Source organism: Astatotilapia calliptera, chromosome 3, assembly GCF_900246225.1.
Source record: "Astatotilapia calliptera chromosome 3, fAstCal1.2, whole genome shotgun sequence".
NCBI lineage: Eukaryota > Metazoa > Chordata > Actinopteri > Cichliformes > Cichlidae > Astatotilapia > Astatotilapia calliptera.
In genome coordinates this window covers 31,335,914-31,358,072 of record NC_039304.1, presented here as the reverse complement: position 1 = coordinate 31,358,072, position 22,159 = coordinate 31,335,914, and the positions used below count along the sequence as shown (strand labels likewise).

At 38.8% G+C, this 22,159-nt stretch overlaps 1 protein-coding gene across 1 annotated transcript; it reads left to right on the top strand.

Moving 5' to 3' along the window:
- Positions 1-950: 950 nt before the first annotated feature.
- On the top strand, positions 951-9,337 carry LOC113014286 (uncharacterized). The gene is made up of 11 exons (XM_026155711.1): positions 951-1,064; positions 1,154-1,326; positions 1,446-1,586; positions 1,949-2,087; positions 3,769-3,949; positions 4,459-4,600; positions 5,111-5,254; positions 6,527-6,573; positions 6,656-6,688; positions 7,995-8,071; positions 9,202-9,337. Exons 1-11 carry the CDS (start codon positions 951-953, stop codon positions 9,310-9,312), a joined length of 1,302 nt encoding a protein of 433 aa, XP_026011496.1. The 3' UTR covers positions 9,313-9,337.
- The last annotated feature ends 12,822 nt before the right edge of the window (positions 9,338-22,159 follow it).

Genomic DNA, 22,159 nt, shown 5'->3' with positions numbered 1-22,159 from the left:
AAGCAGTTAATTTGGGAAAACAAAGCAATTTCTTAAGAAGTAAAATAATTTTGCTGAGCTGTTTTAATAAAGTAGAGAAAAAGTGGATTTCTGCATCACCAATGGTGATGTAAATAAAACAAAAAGCAGCTCAAAAACAGTAATGCTGAATATAAAGAAGAGAAAAAATAGTTGTTCAAAGCAACCATTTTCACATGGGGGACAGAAACGTCAGTTTCATGACTTATAAATTTTAAATTTACATACAAAACATTGGCACGGCTTCCCATGTCTCCAAGTAAATGGACTTTGGTTAGAGACCTGAAATACTGTCGTGGTGAACACAAAAAACTTACATGTGTTGAGTTTCCCTCTGTGTGTGTGTACAACACTGTAGTTTTTAATACTGAGAGCAGTGTGTCAGGATTTTTAAGATGAATCATTATCAATTTCAAACTCAAACTCAAATATCTTATTTTAATGCTTTTACTTTACAATATAAAACAACTTGAGGTGACTTGTTGTTTACAACTTATTGTAAATTGGGGCCCATATAAATAAAACTTTATTGAACTGATTTGTTTATCAAAGTTTTTGTAATTACAAAAGGAAAACGTTTTCCTCTCGTTGGGCATTCTGAAGTAAAAGGTCATTACTGACAAACATTGCTCTTGCATAAGATGGAGGGGACATTTCAAGTAGGGCATACTGTAATAACCAGAAAACTCACACTGACACCTCTAACCAACCACTGCTGAAAGAGTTTACAAAAATAAAATATTAAAATAAAATAAAAATAAAAAACGGAGACCAAAGATAATGTCTGAAGTTCCTGGCAACCGGATTAGCCCTGCCTTCACAGTACATTATTGTCAGACAGACAACCATGAAACTTTTCTCGTACTACAACATGCCCCAGCCTACTTTTGCCTAATGACTTTCTTTTGTGCAGAGACTTTATCACATTCATCATGTCGCTCTCTGCACTGGTGCTGCTGCTGCTGCTCGTCTGTGTCCAGGCTAATTTTTATGGTATAGTGGTGAACTACTACCCAAGTGGCAATAATTCAACAGGAGCTTCCACTGTAAGTACACTTTCTTAAAAAATCAAGTAAATTTACTTTGTGAGTTTTAAAATTATTTAGGTAAACATGTCTTCACTGTAAATCTGCAGGGCATTCTTTATTACAAGTTGGGCTACAGCCTCTGCTTGTACAGTGTGCCCTACTACATCAACGGTCAGCCACTTGTGCTACAAAAGGTCGATGAGCCGATAAGTGGAGAGTGGTGCCAAACTGAAGGAGTCATCTCTCAGTATTTTTCCAGCAACTCTATGTTTTCAATTCCGTGAGTGCAGCCATACATAATTACATATGAATAAATATAGTCTTTGTTGTTGATTTGTCACTGAGGGGGAATGAAATTTAATACCACAACTTCTGAGAAGTCATTCATTTCTATTGCAGGGCCTCTGGCATAGACTGGATCTTTGGCATCAAAAATGGCATTGTATCATTTAAAATTCAGGCTCTGGTGGAACTGAGGATCCGCTCTGACATTGGCAAAGCCAACACATCACCACAGACCACTATCATACCAGCTATCAGGTCAGCCCTGTTTGTGGCTCCATTTCTTTTTTAGTAATTATACAAACATACATACATTCATACAATTTTATGTGTCACTTCTGGTAAATTCATTGCCTTTCAGACACGGAAAGTTTCTGTGTAGAGATGGATAAGGATAGAGAAGTCTTAAAGGGAAAAAATAACCTTTGGTCCTCCTTCATTAATGCAATTTTGAAGCTCTTGAACCATAAAACCTGAACAGTGTCCAGGCTGTGGGTGTACTGAGTAGTTTTCAAATATGAACATATAAAAATGGTGTCAGATATTTCACAGAAATGAATGAATGAATTTGATTATTTTATATTTTTTATTCATTTATTTCTATTTTAACTTTCTTTCAGAGTTCCATCAAACTGTCCAAGAAATTTGAGCCTGTTGATGTTTGATCCTGATGGAGACATAGTGAAATGCAGAAATGGAGATGCATCACTCTCAGAGTGTAGTCCCTGCACACCACCGTCTGTCCTCAGCCTTTCACCAGTAAGTAACAGCTATTACTCTTTTTGTCACACGGGACATGTTGGCATAAACATGAATCCTCGTGTACCAATCTATACTAAATCTGATTGTAATGAATTTTTTAAACTATTTTGTAATAAGGTTGCTGCCATCAGGTCTGATATTTCTCCATCATCCTCTCAGTATCACATTTGCACTTTGCTTACTTCTGATGCCTGGTCCTCTTTTGCTCCTGTTACCGTAGAGGACATTAGTGCTCTGCTTGGTCATATGAAACTGACTTTAAACCACACTGACGCACTTCCTCCATCAGTTTTTTTTAGTGTGTTTGACTCTATTGGCACCTGTATTCAGGAAATAATTCATTCTTCTCTTTATACCTGCTCAGTTCCCAACTTTTTTTAAGCAAGCTATTGTTAAACCAGTATTAAAGTTTAGGTCCATCTCTTCCAGACAGTTACAGGCCAATATCATATTATTTGTGTCAAAGAAAAATCGGTTGCAGAACAACTTAACAACCTTTTGGAGAAAACAATGTTCTAGACATTTTTCCAGTCTGGTTTCCGCAAATTGTACTCCACTGAAACGCTTCTTACTTGAAGTGTCTAGTGACATTTTAATGGCAGCAGACACTGGAGAGTACACCGTTCTGGTTATATTGGATCTAACCTCTGCTTTTGATACTGTTGATCACAGTGTCATGATAAATAGGCTTAAGGATTTGTTCGGGATTACTGGTGTTGTTTTAAAATGCTTTATGCCGTATCTATCTGATCTTTTACTGTCTTTATGAATCAAGTGTTGTCCGAAACATCAGCTTTGCCTTCTGTGGTACCTCAAGGATCTGTTTTAGGTCCGATCCTCTTTTTGCTTTATATATTCCCTCTAGGCAAAATTATCAGATGTTACAATAATATTTCTTATCATCTCTATGCAGATGACATTCAGTTATACACTTCTTTCAAAGCTTCTGACTTATATAAATTGGCTTGTTTAAATAATTGTCAGGAATCAAACAATGGTTAAACAACAATTTCCTCCAGTTAAATACAGATAAAATAGAAACTTTGATTGTTGCTCCTGATCTTATGATTTCAGAAATTAAGCAGGATATCAGTTTTTTAGGCTCTTCCGTTCAATCAAGTTTCGGGCAAGTCTTGGACACCCAAATCAAGAGACTTGGGTCTCATATTTGGTTGTTCAATGTCTCTTGAGAAAAACTTCAAACAAACTAATTTGAAACTGTTTTTATCATCTAAGAAACATTTCTAAACTCAGCCTACTGGTGTTAAAGGCAGAACTTGAGATGATTATTCATGCTTTTATTTCTTCTTGATTGGATTATTGTAATGGTCTTTTTACTTGTTTCAACAAATCAGCTTTGGTTCGCCTTTAGACTATACAGAATGCTGCGGCAAGACTTTTAATTGGCACAAACAAGAGGTCACACATTATTCAATTTTTTGCTTCTCTTCTTTGGCTACCAGTAAATGTAAAAAAATTAGTTGTAACTTTGTGAAAAGTTCTAAATAATTAATTTTTACTTACTTACTTGCAATGATGCTTGATCATAGCATCATTTCATATCATATCTGGCAAAGTTGGTATAAAAAACAAATCAAAACCCCTGCTTTTTGTTAATTTAGATAAGTGTAAACTCTATGTGAGGTGTCTTCATGGCCCAATTTTTGTCTTCTTGCAGTCCTCTTGTACTCTGTCATTCAGCCCCACAAACAGCAGTGATGAAGGTCCGTATGCGGTACAGCTGATGATAGAGGACTTTCCCAGACAGAACATAACGTTGACTCAAACCAACGGGACACAAACAATAATAACAACCAACGATGCTATCAGCAAAATGCCAGTTCAGTTTGTCGTGAGAGGTACAAATAATTTCTCCTGGCTCCTGCTTAATGGCCCTGTTATTTTGGCCTTTTTTTCTTTTCACCCTGAAGCTAACATTACTTTATCCTTACTGCAGAAAATCCAGAATTTTTTAAGATTTAAAAAGCTTGTCTTTATGGCTGCTTATGAACTTGGAAAAAGCTTTCTCTTGGCTACCTGTAGATGAGAAAAACAATCCTGGTGGACCAGTTAGAGCAGGGATAGGGAACGGTAGTCCTCGAGAGCTGGTGTCCTGCAGGTTTTAGATCTCACCCTGGGTCACCACACCTGAATCAAATGATTAGTTCATTACCAGGCCTCTGGAGAACTTCAACACATGTTGAGGAGCTAATTTAGCCATCTAAATCAGCTATGCTGGATCAAGGACACATCTAAAACCTGCAGGACACCGGCACTTGAGGCCTGGAGTTCCCTACCCCTGAGTTAGAGTTTCTATCCTTAAAAAATGTCTTTATTATTGTCATCACTGCTTTGTGTGTTGCTTCAGTGGATCCTGCAGTGCCATCGTGCACAGAGGGACTCTTTCTACCCATGTTCCTGCCTCCAACCCCAGCCCACAGAACCCAGCTCTACACCTACGTCAATCAAACTCTGGCTATCAGCATCAAGGCACAGACACTTAACTCCACGTAAGTAGATCTCTAAATATAGAATTAAAGGCTTTATTTGTTAAATTACCAATGATTAACACATCCTGCAGCACTGACAGTTTCTAAAATTAAAATGTAGCTTTAATGCGCAAATCAAACCTGTTTTTCATTTAATCAGATCATGAATCTTATCTTCTGAGTTGTGTAACTTTAACACTTCTACGCTGCGCTTCTACAGACAGGTTTGATAAGCCAGCAACCCAACCGGTTTTATACTGATGTTAGGATGTACTAGCACTAGGTTAAGCTAAGACAATTAAAGAGAAACAAGAATAAAATAAATAGCTTTTTAGCCAAAATTGCTTGATTTTTACAGTAAATAAAATCTAAAATAATTATTTCAAAAATTATATAAAAGTCTGATATCCGGTCAAAATTTCACTCTAATAGTTGAAGCATTTACAGCATGTCACAGGTAAACACTTTTTTCTTATTGTAGATCATAAACTTTTTAAAAACTCACTTTTTTCTTGTTTTTTTTTTTTAAAGGATCTCTGAGCTGCTGTTCAGCGCACCGCACACAGTAACAGAAAGTCAAACAGGCCCAGGACAGTTCACACTGACGTGGACGCCATCTAACTCAGTAGCTGGACAAAGCCACCCCATTTGTTTTGTTGTCCAAGCTGTTTTAGGGTCAGTATCCTGTTTCATGAATACGATCCTACACAAAAGTATATTGAAACTTTCATTAAAACAAAGTGAAATGGAGCACATGTAATTTGCACATACATTTGAGTCTACTTCTGTTCCAATGAAACTATTTAACTTTGAGGACTGACTGGCTTAGTTCATTGCCTGCACTTTTTAATTTTGCTTTTATATTCACTCCGTCCAACCTTCATTCCTGTAAATCTTTCAGACGCAGGCATTTTAATTATCGTATCAAAACAAATGGAAGGCAGACTTAGAAAAGAAACCAAAATTCATTGAAGACAGTAGACATGGGTGTGTCAAATACCTTTGAGGAATTACTCCATAACAACAGAGACATACCTGAATGTGTGTGACAAGATCAACTTGATAGTTGAAAGAAGAGCAGAAACAGATAAAAATGGCAATGTTTTATAAAACAAGAACTGCCTCAGTAAGTAAAACAATGAGAAGAAAGAGAAAGAAGAGCAACACAGTGAGTCCAAACACAGTATACGGTCCAGCTGCAAACAAAGCTTTTTACTGTATTTGTGATAAGAACAGGAAGACTGGCCAAGTCAGTTTCCACATTTAAACCTGTAAATACTAAATGCAACATAGGTTAATGTGCCAACTTATAACTATAACTAACTGCAACTAACTATAATTTAATGCTAAAAACCTAAGTTTTTTCAATCTGTCCAAATTAATAAGATACCAAGTCCACAGCAACATACAAGTCTCTCCTTGTAAAGGCATACACATGTTATCTTTCCTTTCATAGCTGATTCATTATTTGGTGCACACCATTTTGTTAGTGTCTGATAAGAAAAATACTTAAAGCTTTTGTCCTTTTGAGTATAAAATCATGACTGTTGAGTGTTGAAGGGTACTGAGCCCACATTTTACCTGCTGAAATCCTGCCCCACTGGAAGAGCATTTCTAACAAAGATAGTAACGTTTAATGGTTTGGAGACTTGATGTTGGGACTGCATTAAATAATTGTGCAACAAATAAGTTTGATTTTATTTTTTATACTTGCAGAGTTACATGTAAACTTACTGATGGTAATTTTTTTTAAAGCTATTCATAAGGCACTGCTTTTCATGTTCTTTGACGTCAATCCAAATCCATCAAACTGTACCAAACTGAAAAACATTTTTATTTAGATATGTAACTGTAAGATAAACTCTCTAAACATTAAAAAAATGTATATTAAAAATAATGTAAAATGCATTTTGATAAAGAATCTCTTGTACTGATTTATTTTCACAGGGCAGCCAAGTACCACTCTGAGCTTCGATGTGTCATTGCGACCGTTGGTGAGCAGTGTTTTAACGTCCAATACCAACAGCTACACAACTGATACAGTTCATGAGTAACCTCTGTTTCAACTTTTTACAGCATTGCCAACTACATCACCCAATACACCAGCGTGTGAGTATGAAGGCCTGGACTAAATCAAAGTTAGCCTGACTTATCAGATTTAGAGAATAAATAGAAAATAGTAGAAGAACAGAAACTAGTACTTGCATTAAAAATGAATCAAACCAAATGGAGAGTCCAAAATGAATTGTGCTGGATCATCTTAATTTCATTTTCATCTTTATCACAAAACCTCCACTAGAGGGTGGAGTGGTATGTTAAAATCTAGGGCTGGCCAGCTTAGTTAACAGTGTTGGTCAAGTTACCTGAAAATAGTAGTTAGTCACTAATTACTGATTACTTCTCCAAGAAAGTAATCCCATACTTTACTGATTCCTTATTTTCAAAAGTAAGTTACTTTATTAATTAGTTACTTTTAAAAAACATGATACACAACCTGAAAATGTAATAAAGCAATAGACATTTCAGCCCAATTCTATTTTTTCTGCATATAGAAAATCTGTTTTGTCTGTTTTTAAAACTTGTTTTATTACTTAAATTTTTTTTTAACTTTACACACATTGCATCAAGCAAAAATTAAGGAAGAAATTTGTTTAACATTTAAACCTATTTCCTGCATATTTCAGCATATAAAATAAAATATTTTTTTGTGTTTACACTCTTTCAAATAGATGCAAGTAAAACACAGCAAAAAATAAATAAAATCAAAGCGGCACTAAGTCCTGTCGCTCTTAAATAACCTTTTTAACAGGAGTGGAGCAGGTGGAGATTTGCCCAGTGCCACAGCGGTCATGTCAATAGGGGGATCCGGGGGTTTCTCTGTGAATTCTACATTCTAGTGGCAGCGAACTAGGTGGTTGCTCAGATTTAAAGTTTAATTTTTTGCTTTAAAAGAAGCTTTTCTTCCCATGCGGGCGAATGTTTTTGTCACTTTTCACAGAATCAAACTCAAAGTAATGTCAGTATTTCCAAGCTTTAAACGCTGCATGGTCGTACTCTGTCCCGCACTCCATATTAACCATTGTTGACCTACACGCGTCTGTTCCTGACATGGACGTCACACGCTCGTGCATCATTGTCATTAGACACTCTCACAAACAAAATCACAGTTTAGTAACGCAGTAATGCAGTGTGTTTAAACAAGTAAACAGTGAATGTAACAGTAATTTAATTGCTTTTTTGAAATAGTAATCACTTACTTTACTCATTACCTGAAAATAATGTAATCAGATTACAGTAAAGCATTATTTTTAACGCACTGGCGACCATCCCTGTTAATTAACAAACTACATAAAAAAATAACAACCCAAACGTTCTTGTTGGTTTAGAGACTAACATGGTGTCTTTGTGTTTCTAGATGTTGCAGCTCTGAAAATGAAGTTGTCTTCTACAGTGGACTTGTCTCAAATCAATAGGGATCTCTTCTTAAATCAGGTTAGAATTTTTCTTATCCAGAGTTAAACTGACCCCTGTCCAAACTGACCTCCTGCAACACTAACGTTTTGGACATGTGGTGTATACTTGTATACAGCGAATAACAAATGTATTAGAACACATGTCATGAAAACCAGAAAACAAAAGTAGCTTAAAAGTCTGCAAAAGAAAACTTGCTTAAAATTCATATTGGTATTCATTAAGAAAATAACAATTTGTATTCACATTTTCAACTAAGTAAAGTAAAAGTAAAAATTTTATTTATATAGCACCTTTCAAGATAAAATCACAAAGTGCTTTACAGAGACAGAAAACAGACATTAAAATCTAAAACAAAACAAAATCAACCAAAAGCGAGTTTAAACAGATAGGTTTTTAACTGCTTTTTAAAAGACATGACTGAGTCCACAGATCTCAAACTCAAAGGGAGTGAGTTCCAGAGTCTGGGAGCCACTGATACAAACGCTCTGTCACCTTTTGTTTTTAACCTTGTATGCGGGACAACCAGCAACCCCTGGTCACAAGACCTCAGGGACCTGCTGGGGTGATAAGAAAGAAGAAGATCACTTAAGTAAGTTGGAGCTACACTGTGCAGGGCCCTATAAGTCATGATTATGATCTTATATTGGACCCTGAACTTGACAGGGAGCCAATGCAGCTGAATCAGCAGGGGAGTGGCATGGGAGTATTTGTGATGCTTTGTCAGAAGCCTAGCAGCAGCATTCTGAACACCCTGCAGTTGTTCCAGGGAGGCATTGCTTAAGCAAGTAAACAAGGAATTACAATAGTCTAAGCGAGATGAAACAAAAGCATCAATAATCATTTCCAATTCGGAACGTGACACAATGGGACTCAGCTTAGCGATATCATTCACGAATTTCAGCTGGCGCACTGGACTTCTCTGAGAAATCTCTGAGCATAATTATGCTGTGTGGCAAGAAATGTATTTTGAGTCATTTAAAAGTCTGCGCTCATGACTCACGTTATGACATATTTCAACAAATATACATTTTCCTCAACATAAAAATATTAAAACTGTTTTGCAGATGACATCTCAGATCCACTTTTCAAAGAAAAACCACACTTGAGAGAGCGGCGATGTTTTCTCACTGCTCCTTCTTTCTCCCCAGATTAAACAGAAACTGCAGTCATACGGACTGCCAGATGACATCAGTCTGCGCCTCATAAGCAGTGTGCCACAGATTGGCGTAACTGCAGCGTCCTCTAATTCTACAACATGAACCTGAAGTCCTGCATCTTCAGTCTTTCTGTACCAATTGGAAACATCTGTGTGGAAAGATAATACAAAATCTTACTTATCACACATAATTTTGCATTCAACCTGTCTGTCATAAAAATTGGTGATAAAACATTATTTGAAGTAGTGTTAAATTTTTAAAAGAATCATTCAAGATTTGTAATGTGTGTAATATAGTTCTAGATAATTCTATTTCTTATACTCTCAGTGTATATATACATGCTTTTTTGGCGTCAGAAAGCGGTTCTTCCACATCTTAGCAATCAGTAGTTAGAAAAAAAATCTAACAAACAAAACAGTACGATTTTTGAAAACTATTTTTTTTCTACAAAATAAGTCAAACATTTTTCTTGTTCTCTAATACGTACAGTGGCTTGCAAAAGTATTTGGCCCCCTTGAACTTTTCCACATTTTGTCACATTACAGCCACAAACATGAATCAATTTTTTTGGAATTCTACGTGAAAGACCAACACAAAGTGGTGCACACGTGAGAAGTGGAACCAAAATCATACATGATTCAGAACATTTTTTTACAAATAAATAACTGAAAGTGGGGTGTGCGCATATATATATCTATATATATATATATATATCTATATATATATATATATATATATATATATATGAATACCACTTTGAGTGCAAATTGGATCAAATCTTGGGAAGTGCACTGCGGTCGTGAGTTCTCAGAACCTGCTCTTTGAGCAGTTTGGATAACATCATAGAAAGCTCACGGCTCTCCAACGGGAGATTGAGAGACCAGTGTTGGACTGTTAGAACAGCTTTGAAATTCATATGAGTTGTTCGCACTAAAGTAAAAACCATCATCACTTCATGCGGAGACCCCTTCGGCGCCAGCTGCGGCCTCAAGGCTGGAGCTGAACAAAAACCCCTGATAACGACTGTGTTTAGACTGTTCCCCCCATTCCATGCAAGGCCACCTGGGTTGGCTGGAAGACTGTTTATTTAGCCTGGCAGGGCGAAGGACACTGTCTCAGCTGAACTCTGGACACACACACACACATACACTGATATGCACACACTGATCCCCCCTCGTCTTCGATGCTTGTGCCCTACCGGCGAAGATGGCAGTCAACTGGACCAGCGCAGGACCGGATCCGCTGTCTACACCGGCTCTCTCTTACCCTTACCCGCCCCTGTTGCTTGTCTTGTGTTTCTATGGTGTATTGATAGTCATGTGCTTTTTGTGCTGAGGTGTTTTTTCTGTTATCAAACTGTTCTCCCACTAGGAGCTCAGTCTGAGTGGAGTTTTTTTTCTCCTCCTCTTACCTCATGTTATGTATTTTCGTTGTTTTTTTTCCTATCAGCCTACCTTTCTGACATGTCTCCCCAATGTGATGTTTGTGTAAAGTTGGTCAGAAGGTCCCTTTGTAAGTGTGCATGAGCCATTAGCGTGCTGCCTCCTGTAAATCTAATTTCCTTCGGGATTAATAAAGTATTCTGATTCTGATTAAGTCAACAATAACTACATAAATTGCAAAAAAAAAAAAAAAATGCAATAAACAAGAAAAAAAATTAATTCGTTTTTGTTTTTTTTAAACATATTTCTAATTAGAGAAATTCAAGAGGTTTATCCCTCAGAACTGTAAATACAAAAAAGTTGCACAAAATAGTTTCCAACAACAGGAAATTTATCCTGAGTGTCTTCATAGTGTTATTTTTAAGATACGCCATTTTTTTATATACTGCAGGAAAAACGAAAATAAATATTATAATGCAAATTTGCAAAAAGAAAAAAAAAAAACCAGCATGTGCATCAAGTATTTCCAGCAGTGCAATGCAGAAACTATTTAGAAAAGCATGAAGTCAAACATGACTTTTAAAAACACCAGTGTAGGCTTAGAAGGCCCCAAAGGTAAAAAAGTAAATTTTCCGCAAAAATGACGTCACTTCCGGTTTGGGGCAGGTAATGGCAGACATGCAATAGTTTGCGCTGACATCTATTCCAACCTAGGAAGTTTTATGAACAGCTGATGTGTTTCTAGAATATTATATTTTTGTTGCTGCAAGTGCTTTCCTCGCAGTTTTTGCAAAGCTTTATGTGGAAGGAAACTGTGACTTTGGACTGGCATAATATGTAAGAACAACTCCTCCGGTTTCACATGCAAAAAAATTATCTTACGTGGTTCCAGTTCTACGGGGATTTAAAAATAGTTGCGCAAAACAGAGCGTGCCCGCTCCAGAGGGTTTTAAAGGGTTAATGTGCGCAGTGAAGGATTCCAGTTCTTGTGTTTGGGTTTTGACCCAGGTGGTAAGGCAGAGGTCTAACCGTGTGCAAATCTGATTGTGGATGAAGTTGGTTTGGTCTTCCACAGAGCTGTCTTCTCTGATTTCATCTGGATCCATGGTAAGTTTCTGGACCTTGTCGGTGAAGTCGAAGGGGTTCTTGATGTGATGTGGGGGTATTCCCCACAAGAGGTGCTAGGATGGTAGCAAGGTGTTTCGAAATGTAAGTGGCTGAGTTTATGCTGCTTACAATGGGTCTGAGTGGCACCCCTTCTTTGTGGGTCTTAGGAAATCCGTACATGCAGGGTTTGGCATCCCCGGGATATAGGCGATGATATTTGGGGCGGTCAATGATTTTGTCCTTTTCAAGTTCTTGAAGGCAGGTGATAACTTTGTTTTTGTAGCTGCCTGTGGGGTCTCGCTTTAAGGCTTCGTAGGTATTGATATCACTGAAGAGAGAAGTGATCTTTGTGTGGTAATCCGTTGTGTTTAGAACCACGGTGCACCTTCCTTTGTCATCTGGTAATATGATGATGTTGTGGTCTTTGCTCAGGGAAGCGATGGCCTTCTATTCTTGTATGGTGAGGTTCGATGGAGGGCTTTGGCACTGGAGATGGTGGCTGAAACTTTCATCCTTGGCTCATGTGATTAGGTAGAGGATCATTAGGGGGTCCATTGGATAGCTCAGTAGGTAGAGTGGTGGGCCCATGATCGGAAGGTCGGGGGTTCGACTCCACTGAACGGCTACCCTGAGGTACCCCTGAGCAAGGTACCGTCCCTACACACCGCTCCCCGAGCGCTGCACTGGTGGCTGCCCACTGCTTCACTGAGTGAATGGGTTAAATGCAGAGGAACTATTTCCCTATGGGGACTAACACGCACACTTTACTTTTTTTACTTTACTTTACTCTCTCGGTGGGTTACTCCCACAGGGCTTAAATCTGGGACTCTAAACCATTTGACCCTAGAACTGAGGAAGCTTCTCGGATGACAGGTGAAACGTCTTCAGGCAACTTAAAGAAGTCCAGACACTTTTCTTTCCAAGCTCCTTAGCTCCTGCTCGGTCACTAATTACCGTTACTGTACTTTTATTACAAGTATTATACTGTAAAAGCAACAGGCTGCTCTCTGCTTCAGCTTCTGTGCAGAGCTGGTTATGAAATATCTTCAAACAACAGCAAGTTTTCAGTCTCTTGCCACATCTGTAAAGACAGCAAAACCAAATTTAAAAAAAGAAGCTTGTACTTCAGTAACTCCTCATTAATTAGTAACTAACAATCAAACTGTAGAACTGGAAAAAATGTAAGGGAACTTCAGATCCTGGGTGGGTGAGAGAGAGAAGTATCAGTTTTATTTTAGATTTGAAAAATAAAATTTATATTTCAGTTTGTGATGATTCAATTCAATTTCTATTCAATTCAATTTTATTTATATATGTTGCACATTTGGATTAAAATGAATTGAAACCAGTGTGGCTTTGTGAGTTCGCCTTTACTGCATCTGCAAATATATACATGGACATAGCACAACGTTACACACTTTTGCAGTCTCACACAACTCTTATAGGCGCACTGCCTTATGGGTAGTGGCTGGGCTTATTTACTCCCGCTAGAGCTGCTCATTTTAGGGGATACTCCCTCTTGTGGTGTAACGGAGGAATAACTACGCTTCCTGCACTATGTCATTTTTGGAGACTGGGGCACACATTATTTTACCACAATCAAAGAAAATACAGATTTGAACAATCAGACCATTTAACTAACTATAATATTGTAACTAAAGATTATGGGGGGTGTCCTGTTTTGTCCACAATGTCTTTCTTGTCCTTACATATAGCGCCAAATCACAACAACAGTTGGCTCAAGGCGATTTACAGGGCTTTGGAGCGTGATGTCACGGGGGTGGGTGTGGTGGATCATAAATTTGATTCGTTTTGAAGTTGTACATCTCTGTTCCTTACATTTCATGTCATGCCCTTATTAATGTTTTATTTGTTGCTTTGACTGTTTTCGAATAGAATATGCAGTGGGAATATAGAGGGAGATAAGTAGTGAAAGTTTTGCCTGGGTTGATTGTGCGTCGATCCATTGTTAATGCCTCAGGGCTCCAGTAGGTGGGTTCGCACGCTTCCTCCTTCACTCAATACAGACGAGTGAGAGTGAGAGCTGCGTGTCTGTGCCTTTCTTTCACCTCTCCTCACTATTTCCCCTGTTTAAGGTAACTGTCATGTACAAATCTGTATAAATGTGTGTTACTGTTGATTATTACATTGTTATCATTGTTCATTGTAGCGGAAGATGTGAATTGCGGACTATTTTGCTGAGAAGTTCCAGTTAATCTCTGTTGCTGTGTATGCTAGTTTTCGCTATTACTCCGCCATATTGTGTGAAGATTTTTCTGTTACTATCTGTATAAGTTAACTACTGAAAGACATGCAGTACTTAAAGTATTATTTCATTGCTGTGGAAAGTTAGTGACTGTGTCAGCTAACATGTGCGAGTTAAAAAGATGTTTTTGTCTAATGCTACAGTTAATGTTATCTAAAGTATTCTCATCAGCTAATGCCGCGAACAATAGTGACTTAGTTTGGATACAGTTGTCCTGAGACTGAGTGCATCCATAAGAACATTGTTTTAGTTGTATTGCTTCTGAAACTCAATACAGACGAGTGTCTGTGCCGTTCTTTCACCTCTCCTCACTATTTCCCCTGTTTAAGGGCACAGCATGGGCGTGGAAAGGATTTTGGCCCGATCCACCATTTTGGGGGTCTAAACAAAGCACAAGCGAAAAAGGAGCGAAGGCACACACAACAGCCATGGTTCGTTCTTGCTGTGTGCTCCGCTGCAATGTTCGATCGCACGACTGGCAAGAGAATAAGCTTGAAAAGGGTTTATCTTTTCATTCTTTCCCAACCTGGAAGCAACATGAGCAGCTCGTGTATCGATGTTACCAAACGAAGGCGTCTAGCCTGGATAGGAGCTGTGAGACGAGCTGATATCAGTTCTCTTCCATCTCCAAATATCTGTTGGTGCTCCAGACATTTTCATTCCAGTAAGTTCCAAATATGTTCATATCACTCTTTATAGCCTATTAGTTTTATTTTCTATGCGCTCTGAGCTCATAGCAAATTAGAACAAACATCCTACTGAGTGATTTTGCAGAACTACCTTTTATTTATAGAGTTGCTAATTATTTGGCATTATTGCAGCAAACCAGCCTATGAAATGGATGAAACACATCATGACTGAGTTCCAGCACTACACAAGGGACCTGCTTCAAACATACCACCATGCCAATCAGATGACTTCTTCCATGTCAGGGTGAAGATGTGACCCTTCTGGATAAGATGGTGAAGGTTTGCTGCGTTTGGTGAACAGTGTGGTAGTAAAACCAGGGAAAATGAAACCTGCTCCTGTTAAATATTCTTAAGTCTTGTGCTGTATAAATAGCGGTATTTTTTCAAAAGATACAGTAAATAAAGTAATGTTAGTAGTGGGTGATATCATGTAAACACTGTCATGATTTTGTGTAAACATTTTGTCATTTGTAAACTATAAATGACATGGATTATACACTGTAACTGATGTGATGTTCTATTAAGTGGTTTTAATTTTTAAAAAAAAGGCAAAAATTAGTTTGTTTCTTTATTCAACTTTTGAACAGTGGGACTCAGTCAGTACATATTCAGTAAATGCAAATTATTTACATGGCAGTGCACTACAGGCATAAATCTAGTCCCCTGGATAAAACATTAAGCATTATAGCAGTGACAACTCCTCCACAGCAGCAGGTGGGATTTTTCTTTTTTGAGGACGACTCCTTTTCCCTGTCACTACAGATGGTCTGTTTATGTTTTGATCAAGAGCCTTTTTTTGGGCAGCTGAAGAGGAGAAGTCTATCTTATGGCCAACCTCTGACTGTATCTTGGTCACATTACACAGCAAAACCCAGTATGCAGGTTCATCTGTATCAGTCCTTGTGCCACGGATCAACACTGTTGCTTCTACATTAAACAGAAGAGCAGCGACATGGCTGCAGGTCTCTGCGACTCCAGCCATACAGGTGCAGTGGGCGGCTTCAACCTTCCTTGCTCACAGTGACCCAGGGCTGCAATGCTGGTTCATTCAGTCTTTGAGTGCAGGACCTGAAACACACAGGCAAAGTTAATTTAAAGACAAGAACTATGAGCCAAGGCCGACATAAATGTGTTTTATCTACTTTATCATAAATGTAACAAAGTGTTTAGAAAGTTAGCACATACATGTAATTACGCATTTCTTTATGTGTCCATCTATAGAACGCTGCATGTTATAGTCTAAATCTGCCTGCAGAAAATGAACCTAAAGCATGTAATGCAAGGATGTCATCACTTTAGAGATGGAGAAAGCATAAAGTGACAATTATGAATCACTTAATATGATAAGGAGATTCTGCAGGTCATTAATCAATGTATAAAACTAAAATAAAATGTATTTTTAGTGACACAAGATACAAATATGGAAGCAAGATGTATAATTAGAATTATTTATAATAAATATGAGTAAATTATTGAAATTTCTTTAACCATAAAGAATAACTAAATCCTTCAGGACAATGTCACATCAATGCACTGAACTCGCTATGTTATCCACCTAACAGCCTCCACATGTTCTCACTGTAATTTCCCCTCATGAATGAATTTATGCTGCACTAATCTGAATGTTTGCAGGGAAATCAAACGCATTTCACTCACAGTACTCAAGCTGACTTACCTTTGTTTGAATGACGACTTGTACGCGTTGACTCCACAGACAAGGTACGAAAATATATCAGGCTACGTCAATAGCGGTAGGTCTTCAGGGTTTCTACTCCACGGCCGTATTTCATACAGGTCCACATTTCCAATGCACGCTATTTTCTGCAAGTACTGCTGCTTCGCCTCTGAACGAAATCGGTCTCTATACAGTCCATTCTCTATTGAGCAGCTTTTAAGCATCTTGTAATCATCGTTCCAACACAGTGTGTTTGTTTTGATTTGTAGACCCCGAAAATGGTGCCGCGCTCCCACAATGCATTACGGCGTGACGTCAACTCCAAAGCCCTATATTGTACAGTAGATCATACAATAATATATACAGAGAAAAACCCAACAATCATATGACCCCTATGAGCAAGTACTTTGGCGTCAGTGGGAAGGAAAAACTTCCTTTTGACAGGAAGAAACCTCCGCCAGAACCAGGCTCAGAGAGGGGCGGGGCCATCTGCTGCGACCGGTTGGGGTGAGAGAAGGAATACAGGATAAAGACATGCTGTGGAAGAGAGACAGAGAATAATAACAGACATGATTAAATGCAGAGAGGTCTATTAACACATAGTGAGTAAGAAAGGTGACTGGAAAGCAAAAATTCAATGCATCATGGGAATCCCCCGGCAGCCTATGTCTATTGCAGCATAACTAAGGGAGGATTCAGGGTCACCTGGTCCAGCCCTAACTATACGCTTTAGCAAAAAGGAAAGTTTTAAGCCTAAAAAGTTTTCTTAAAAGTAGAGATAGTGTCTGTCTCCTGAATCCAAACTGGAAGCTGGTTCCAAAGAAGAGGGGCCTGAAAACTGAAGGCTCTGCCTCCCATTCTACTTTTAAATAATCTAGAAACAACAAGTAGGCCTGCAGTGCGAGAGCAAAGTGCTCTAATTGGGTCATATGGTACTACAAGGTCATTAAGATAAGATGGGGCCTGATTATTTAAGACCTTGTATGTGAGGAGCAGGATTTTGAATTCAATTCCGGATTTAACAGGAAGCCAATGAAGGGAAGCCAATACAGGAGAAAAATGCTCTCTCTCTCTAGTCCCTGTCAGTACTCTTGCTGCAGCATTTTGGATTAACTGAAGGCTTTTCAGGGAGTTTTTAGGACATCCTGATAATAATGAATTACAGTAGTCCAGGCTAGAAGTAATAAATGTGTGAACTAGTTTTTCAGCGTCACTCTGAGACAGGATTCTGTTCTCTTTATAATTACAGGAGCTGTCCTCAGATTCAGACGTCAGCACCAACCAGTGATAGCAGACAGATCGTCCAATATGTTCACATGTTAACTGCAAATTGATGAAAACAATACAAAGGTTAAAGTACCAAATGTGCTGTCAGTGAAAGCTGCAGCTGTTTTAGTGATATAGTTAAAGACAAAAAGTCACCCATGTAACTGTGTCACTGTATATCTGCATTAACAGGACGTCAGTTTGGTGTTTCAGAGAGCTGCTGATCCCCTGCACAGCTTCTGTTTTAAACACTTGATGTACTCAGCTGCATGAAGAGCACAGCTGATTTTCTCTGACACAATTAAATAAACCTGATGAAGGTCATTTGTACGTCGAACTACAAACTTGTAGTTTGGCATTTTGAAGCAGCCTTCAGAATCTCATGCTGTTTTTGTTCCCGGTGAAATTTTTTTTCTCCTGGATTGAAATAGATCTGTCACGGACCCGGCTCTGGAGGACTCGGGGGTCCGTGAGCAGGATGGACCATTATTAGTATTATTAGTATTATTGGTATTATTGGTGAAGTCACCAAGTAAAGCGCTATACAAATACAGACCATTTACACCTGTTGGTGATCAGGGCTCGTCGGGGGAGCTACTTAGGAGAGTGTTGGAGCTCCCACCGGCGCGGGTTCGTTGAGTTACCCTACCAAGTTAGTGTGTGTCAGCATATGTCAGTGCTGTTCGTGTATGCCCGCCAGAGTTAGTGTTGACGGCTGCTTCTATGGTTTTCCTGCAGGAGGAAGAGTGGTCCAGAAAGGCAGCACACACGGGGTATGCGGAAACACAACAGCGGGGAGCACGAGCACAGACGTTAGAGGGAAGCACACACACGGGATTCAAGGGAACAATGGGGAGTTATTGTGTTTACAGCTTCTCACTGTAAATAAAGAGCACTGGTTGCATCGCAGAGTCTGCGTTTTGGGTCCTCATTCCCCATATCCCCCACAGTCTGCCTACAAGACCGTGACAGAATGAACCCACACCGGTGGGAGCTCCAACACTCTCCTAAGTAGCTCCCCCGACGAGCCCTGATCACCAGGCAGGAACTTCAGGCGTGGCCAGTCTTCCTGCCGGGCCACACCCATCAGGTCCGCATGTGGCTGTTCTCCATCCTCCAGCCACACATGTACACACCCACACCCTGCCTCTACATATAATGAGTGGAACACAGAACACAGCACAGTGCAGAAAGACACACATCCCCAAATAACAACAATGACAATACTAATAATACTAATAATACCAATAATACCAATAATACTAATAATACTAATAATGGTCCATCCTGCTCACGGACCCCTGAGTCCTCCAGAGCTGGGTCCGTGACAAGATCTCAGCCAAACCGATTTTTTCACGAACAAATAAAACACTGAAATAAACCAAACATTAACATTTCAAAGTTAACTAAGAGACTTATATATCATGTTTAACCTGAGTAGCGAAAGACCGCAGGTGGGAGGGGGTGGGGTTGAAAACGATGTGACGGGAGTCCGCTGTTCTGGCCGGGCTCTAGTGATCCTCAACCTCCTGGTCTACTATGGAGCTAGTGGGTAACAGACGTTGCCAAAAACGTCGGAGCAAGGGTGTAGATTTGGTTGTGGCGTTGGTGGGGACAGATGATTCAACCACTGAACCCTGCCCCGTTTCTTATTTTTTCCCTTTTGTTTTTGCTTCTTGATAAAAGGAGAAATATACTTGCCTATATATGCTATTCTACATGCTTTTAAACCATTTAAAATTACAATTCATAGTTTTATATGTGAATTATATAATGTTAAATTACTATTAAACAAATGACTAAGTATTTTAGACTTTAGTTTACTTCAGCCATATTCATATAAATCAGGTATCATACAAAAATAAAAATGGCTTCAAATACAGTCATGACAATAAAAGAATAGGACTTTAAGTACTTAACAACATTACTTCAGTTACACCAACATCTCTGACACATTAGCACTAAGGGAACACTGACTGACCTGGTGGTTTTTGTCCTTAAAACTACTCGTCTAAGATTACCACAAAGTAAAAGATCTCTCAGCCAAATTATGCAACATTTTAGGCACTACTGCCCTCTATCAAATCAGTGAGCTGGGATGTTTTATTCTAAACATGAACTACTGTTACAGCAACAGATATGGACTACATGCCCACACAACAAACACATGCCTTCTCCTCTCATTAGCTGAAATGAACTGCTGGCATATTGGTTTTACATCTATACTGTCCAGTCTCTCCTGGTGGACATGGCATCACATTATTTATGGTTACATACAATTTTAGACTGATGTGGACCAAGCCTAGCACCTACTTGCCAACCTTGAGACCTCAGAATTAGGGAGACATTCAAAGGGGCTTTGGGGGGGGGGGGGGGGGGGTATACATGTACATATATATACAAAAAACTTGAATCTTACAGTGTTTATTTATCGGATAAAATAAGTTAAATGTCAGCGTTATTATTGTCCGGCCGGAAACAGGCGGTGTCCAAATTCAGAGGCTGCGTCCACCTGAGGACCCGGCCTTTGTGGTCTAAGTGGGCCGAGTCCTCCGAAAGCTGGGTAGACCGGAAATGAGCGACTGTGAAATTGGACGGTCTACCCTTCAGAATTACGTCACCTGCCGTCTGCTCCTCGCTGTCTAAAATATAACCGGACGCTGCCGTAGATGGTCGAATAAACTGCTGTTTTCACACAGCAGTTTATTCAGCTGTGTGAGAACCCAGAGGAATCCTCCCGAGGGATTAATAAAGTTTTATTTAATCTAAATTAATCTAATAACTTTAATCTCAGCCATACCGATTTACTCACCAACAAATAAAACACAACTAACGCACTGAAAAAGACCTAGAAAGAATAATATTTAAAAGTTTTTAGCCGCGCTCCTCCGCAATTACCGCGTTTGGGTTTTGGATGAAATGCATTCTGGGATATTTAAGTGTACCAAGTCCACACAAGTCAACACTGATGCGTGCTCGATAAAATAGGCAGAGCGAGAACCCATCTGGGAATTTTTCATGTTCTCGGCTACTTTGAATTTGAACAGTACTTGGTCTCCAACTGATGACATATCATGAGTACACGAGAATGCAAGTACGCAGAAGTATGCATATTGAGACAAGCCCCTGATTTGTACGGTCCGACTTTGCACATGCGCAGTAAGGATCGGGGAGTCCTGAGCCGTAACTATCTTTTTATTTTTCGTTTTTTGTCTACCTTATATTGAATATTTCATTATTGCAACCATTTTAAGAGATACTTATTCTTAACATCTTAACAGATACTCTGACCGTAACTATCGTTAAATGCTTTTTGGCATTGATTTTTGGCTTCGTTTTTGCACAGTGGGAGGAGGTGCTGCCACGTCGTCCATGTTTTCTACAGTCATTGGTTGAAACGTTTGTAGTGATGAACTATTTTTTAACACAAGCTTCAATGCTTCAGAAAGATTTGTATGGTCATCGCTAGATAGCAGTAAGGAAGCTCGGCACAGCCACACTACCTTTGCCTTAAGCCGGCTTGAAAAAAAAACAAAACATAAAGGAGCCCATGGGATACAATAAGTATGATGACTGTGGTTATACTCTTTCTTTCTTTCTTAAGCCTAGTTTCTGCTCTGTACATGCGCACTACTTCTTTTTTTTCTTGTTTGATGGGGGTTGGCAACTAACGTTTCTGGTGTATTACCGCCACCAACTGGAACAGAACAATAAAACATGTTCTACTGATACTTATTCTTATTGAAAACAAAAGTCTCATTTCCCTGTACCATTCCCTTGACCTTTTGTTTAATTACTGATTTCATTTCTTTACTCAGCTCCCCACCCACTTCAAACCAGATACTGCATAACATTTAAAATGATTTAACATTCATCAATTTATCAATGATAGCTTCATCAATTATTTCCTAAATGTACTTTCCAGGTAAATTTTTAACCCAACCATATACCCAAGGGGGATTAGCTCAAAGGGTAGAGCTCTTGCTTAGAATAGAATAGAATAGAATAGAATTCAACTTTATTGTCATTGCACATGCACAGGTACAGGGCAACGAAATGCAGTTTGCATCCATCCAGAAGTGCTTTAGTGATATAGATATATTACAATATATATTAGCAATAATATAGATATGTGAGTATATTACAGAAATGGGTCTATTATGGTATGTTATAATGTACACGGTATGAAGTATGTTGTGAATATTCTATAACTATAAGTATGTACAGGCTGTAGTGAGTACAAGCTATGTACAGGATATGAACAGGATATAAATATGAAAAACTATACAGAATATGAAATAAATAACTTTACAGAATCTGAGATATACAGCTATACAGAAATGGGAACTATGCAAGTTGTAAACAGTTGTAGGATTAAAGATTATCGAATGTACAGAATGATTATTTACACAGAGCTATACAGTAGTGCAGTTAAGATAAGTGAGGGTGTAGATAGTTTCTACAGAGGCTATATAAAGTGCTGGTGGTTGTGAGTGGTGGTTCAGTCCATGTTATTATTGTGTTTGAGGGTACAGTTGTCCATTGTGGGTGTGTGTATGTTCAG

What these genes read in the sequence shown, in the direction of transcription:
- LOC113014286 (XM_026155711.1), top strand. Translation starts at nt 951, where the DNA reads ATGTCGCTCTCTGCACTGGTGCTGCTGCTGCTGCTCGTCTGTGTCCAG. An exon ending in CTGTCCTCAGCCTTTCACCA is followed by an intron (nt 2,088 to 3,768) that starts GTAAGTAACAGC and finishes GTCTTCTTGCAG; the next exon opens with TCCTCTTGTACTCTGTCATT. An exon ending in GCACAGACACTTAACTCCAC is followed by an intron (nt 4,601 to 5,110) that starts GTAAGTAGATCT and finishes TTTTTTTTAAAG; the next exon opens with GATCTCTGAGCTGCTGTTCA.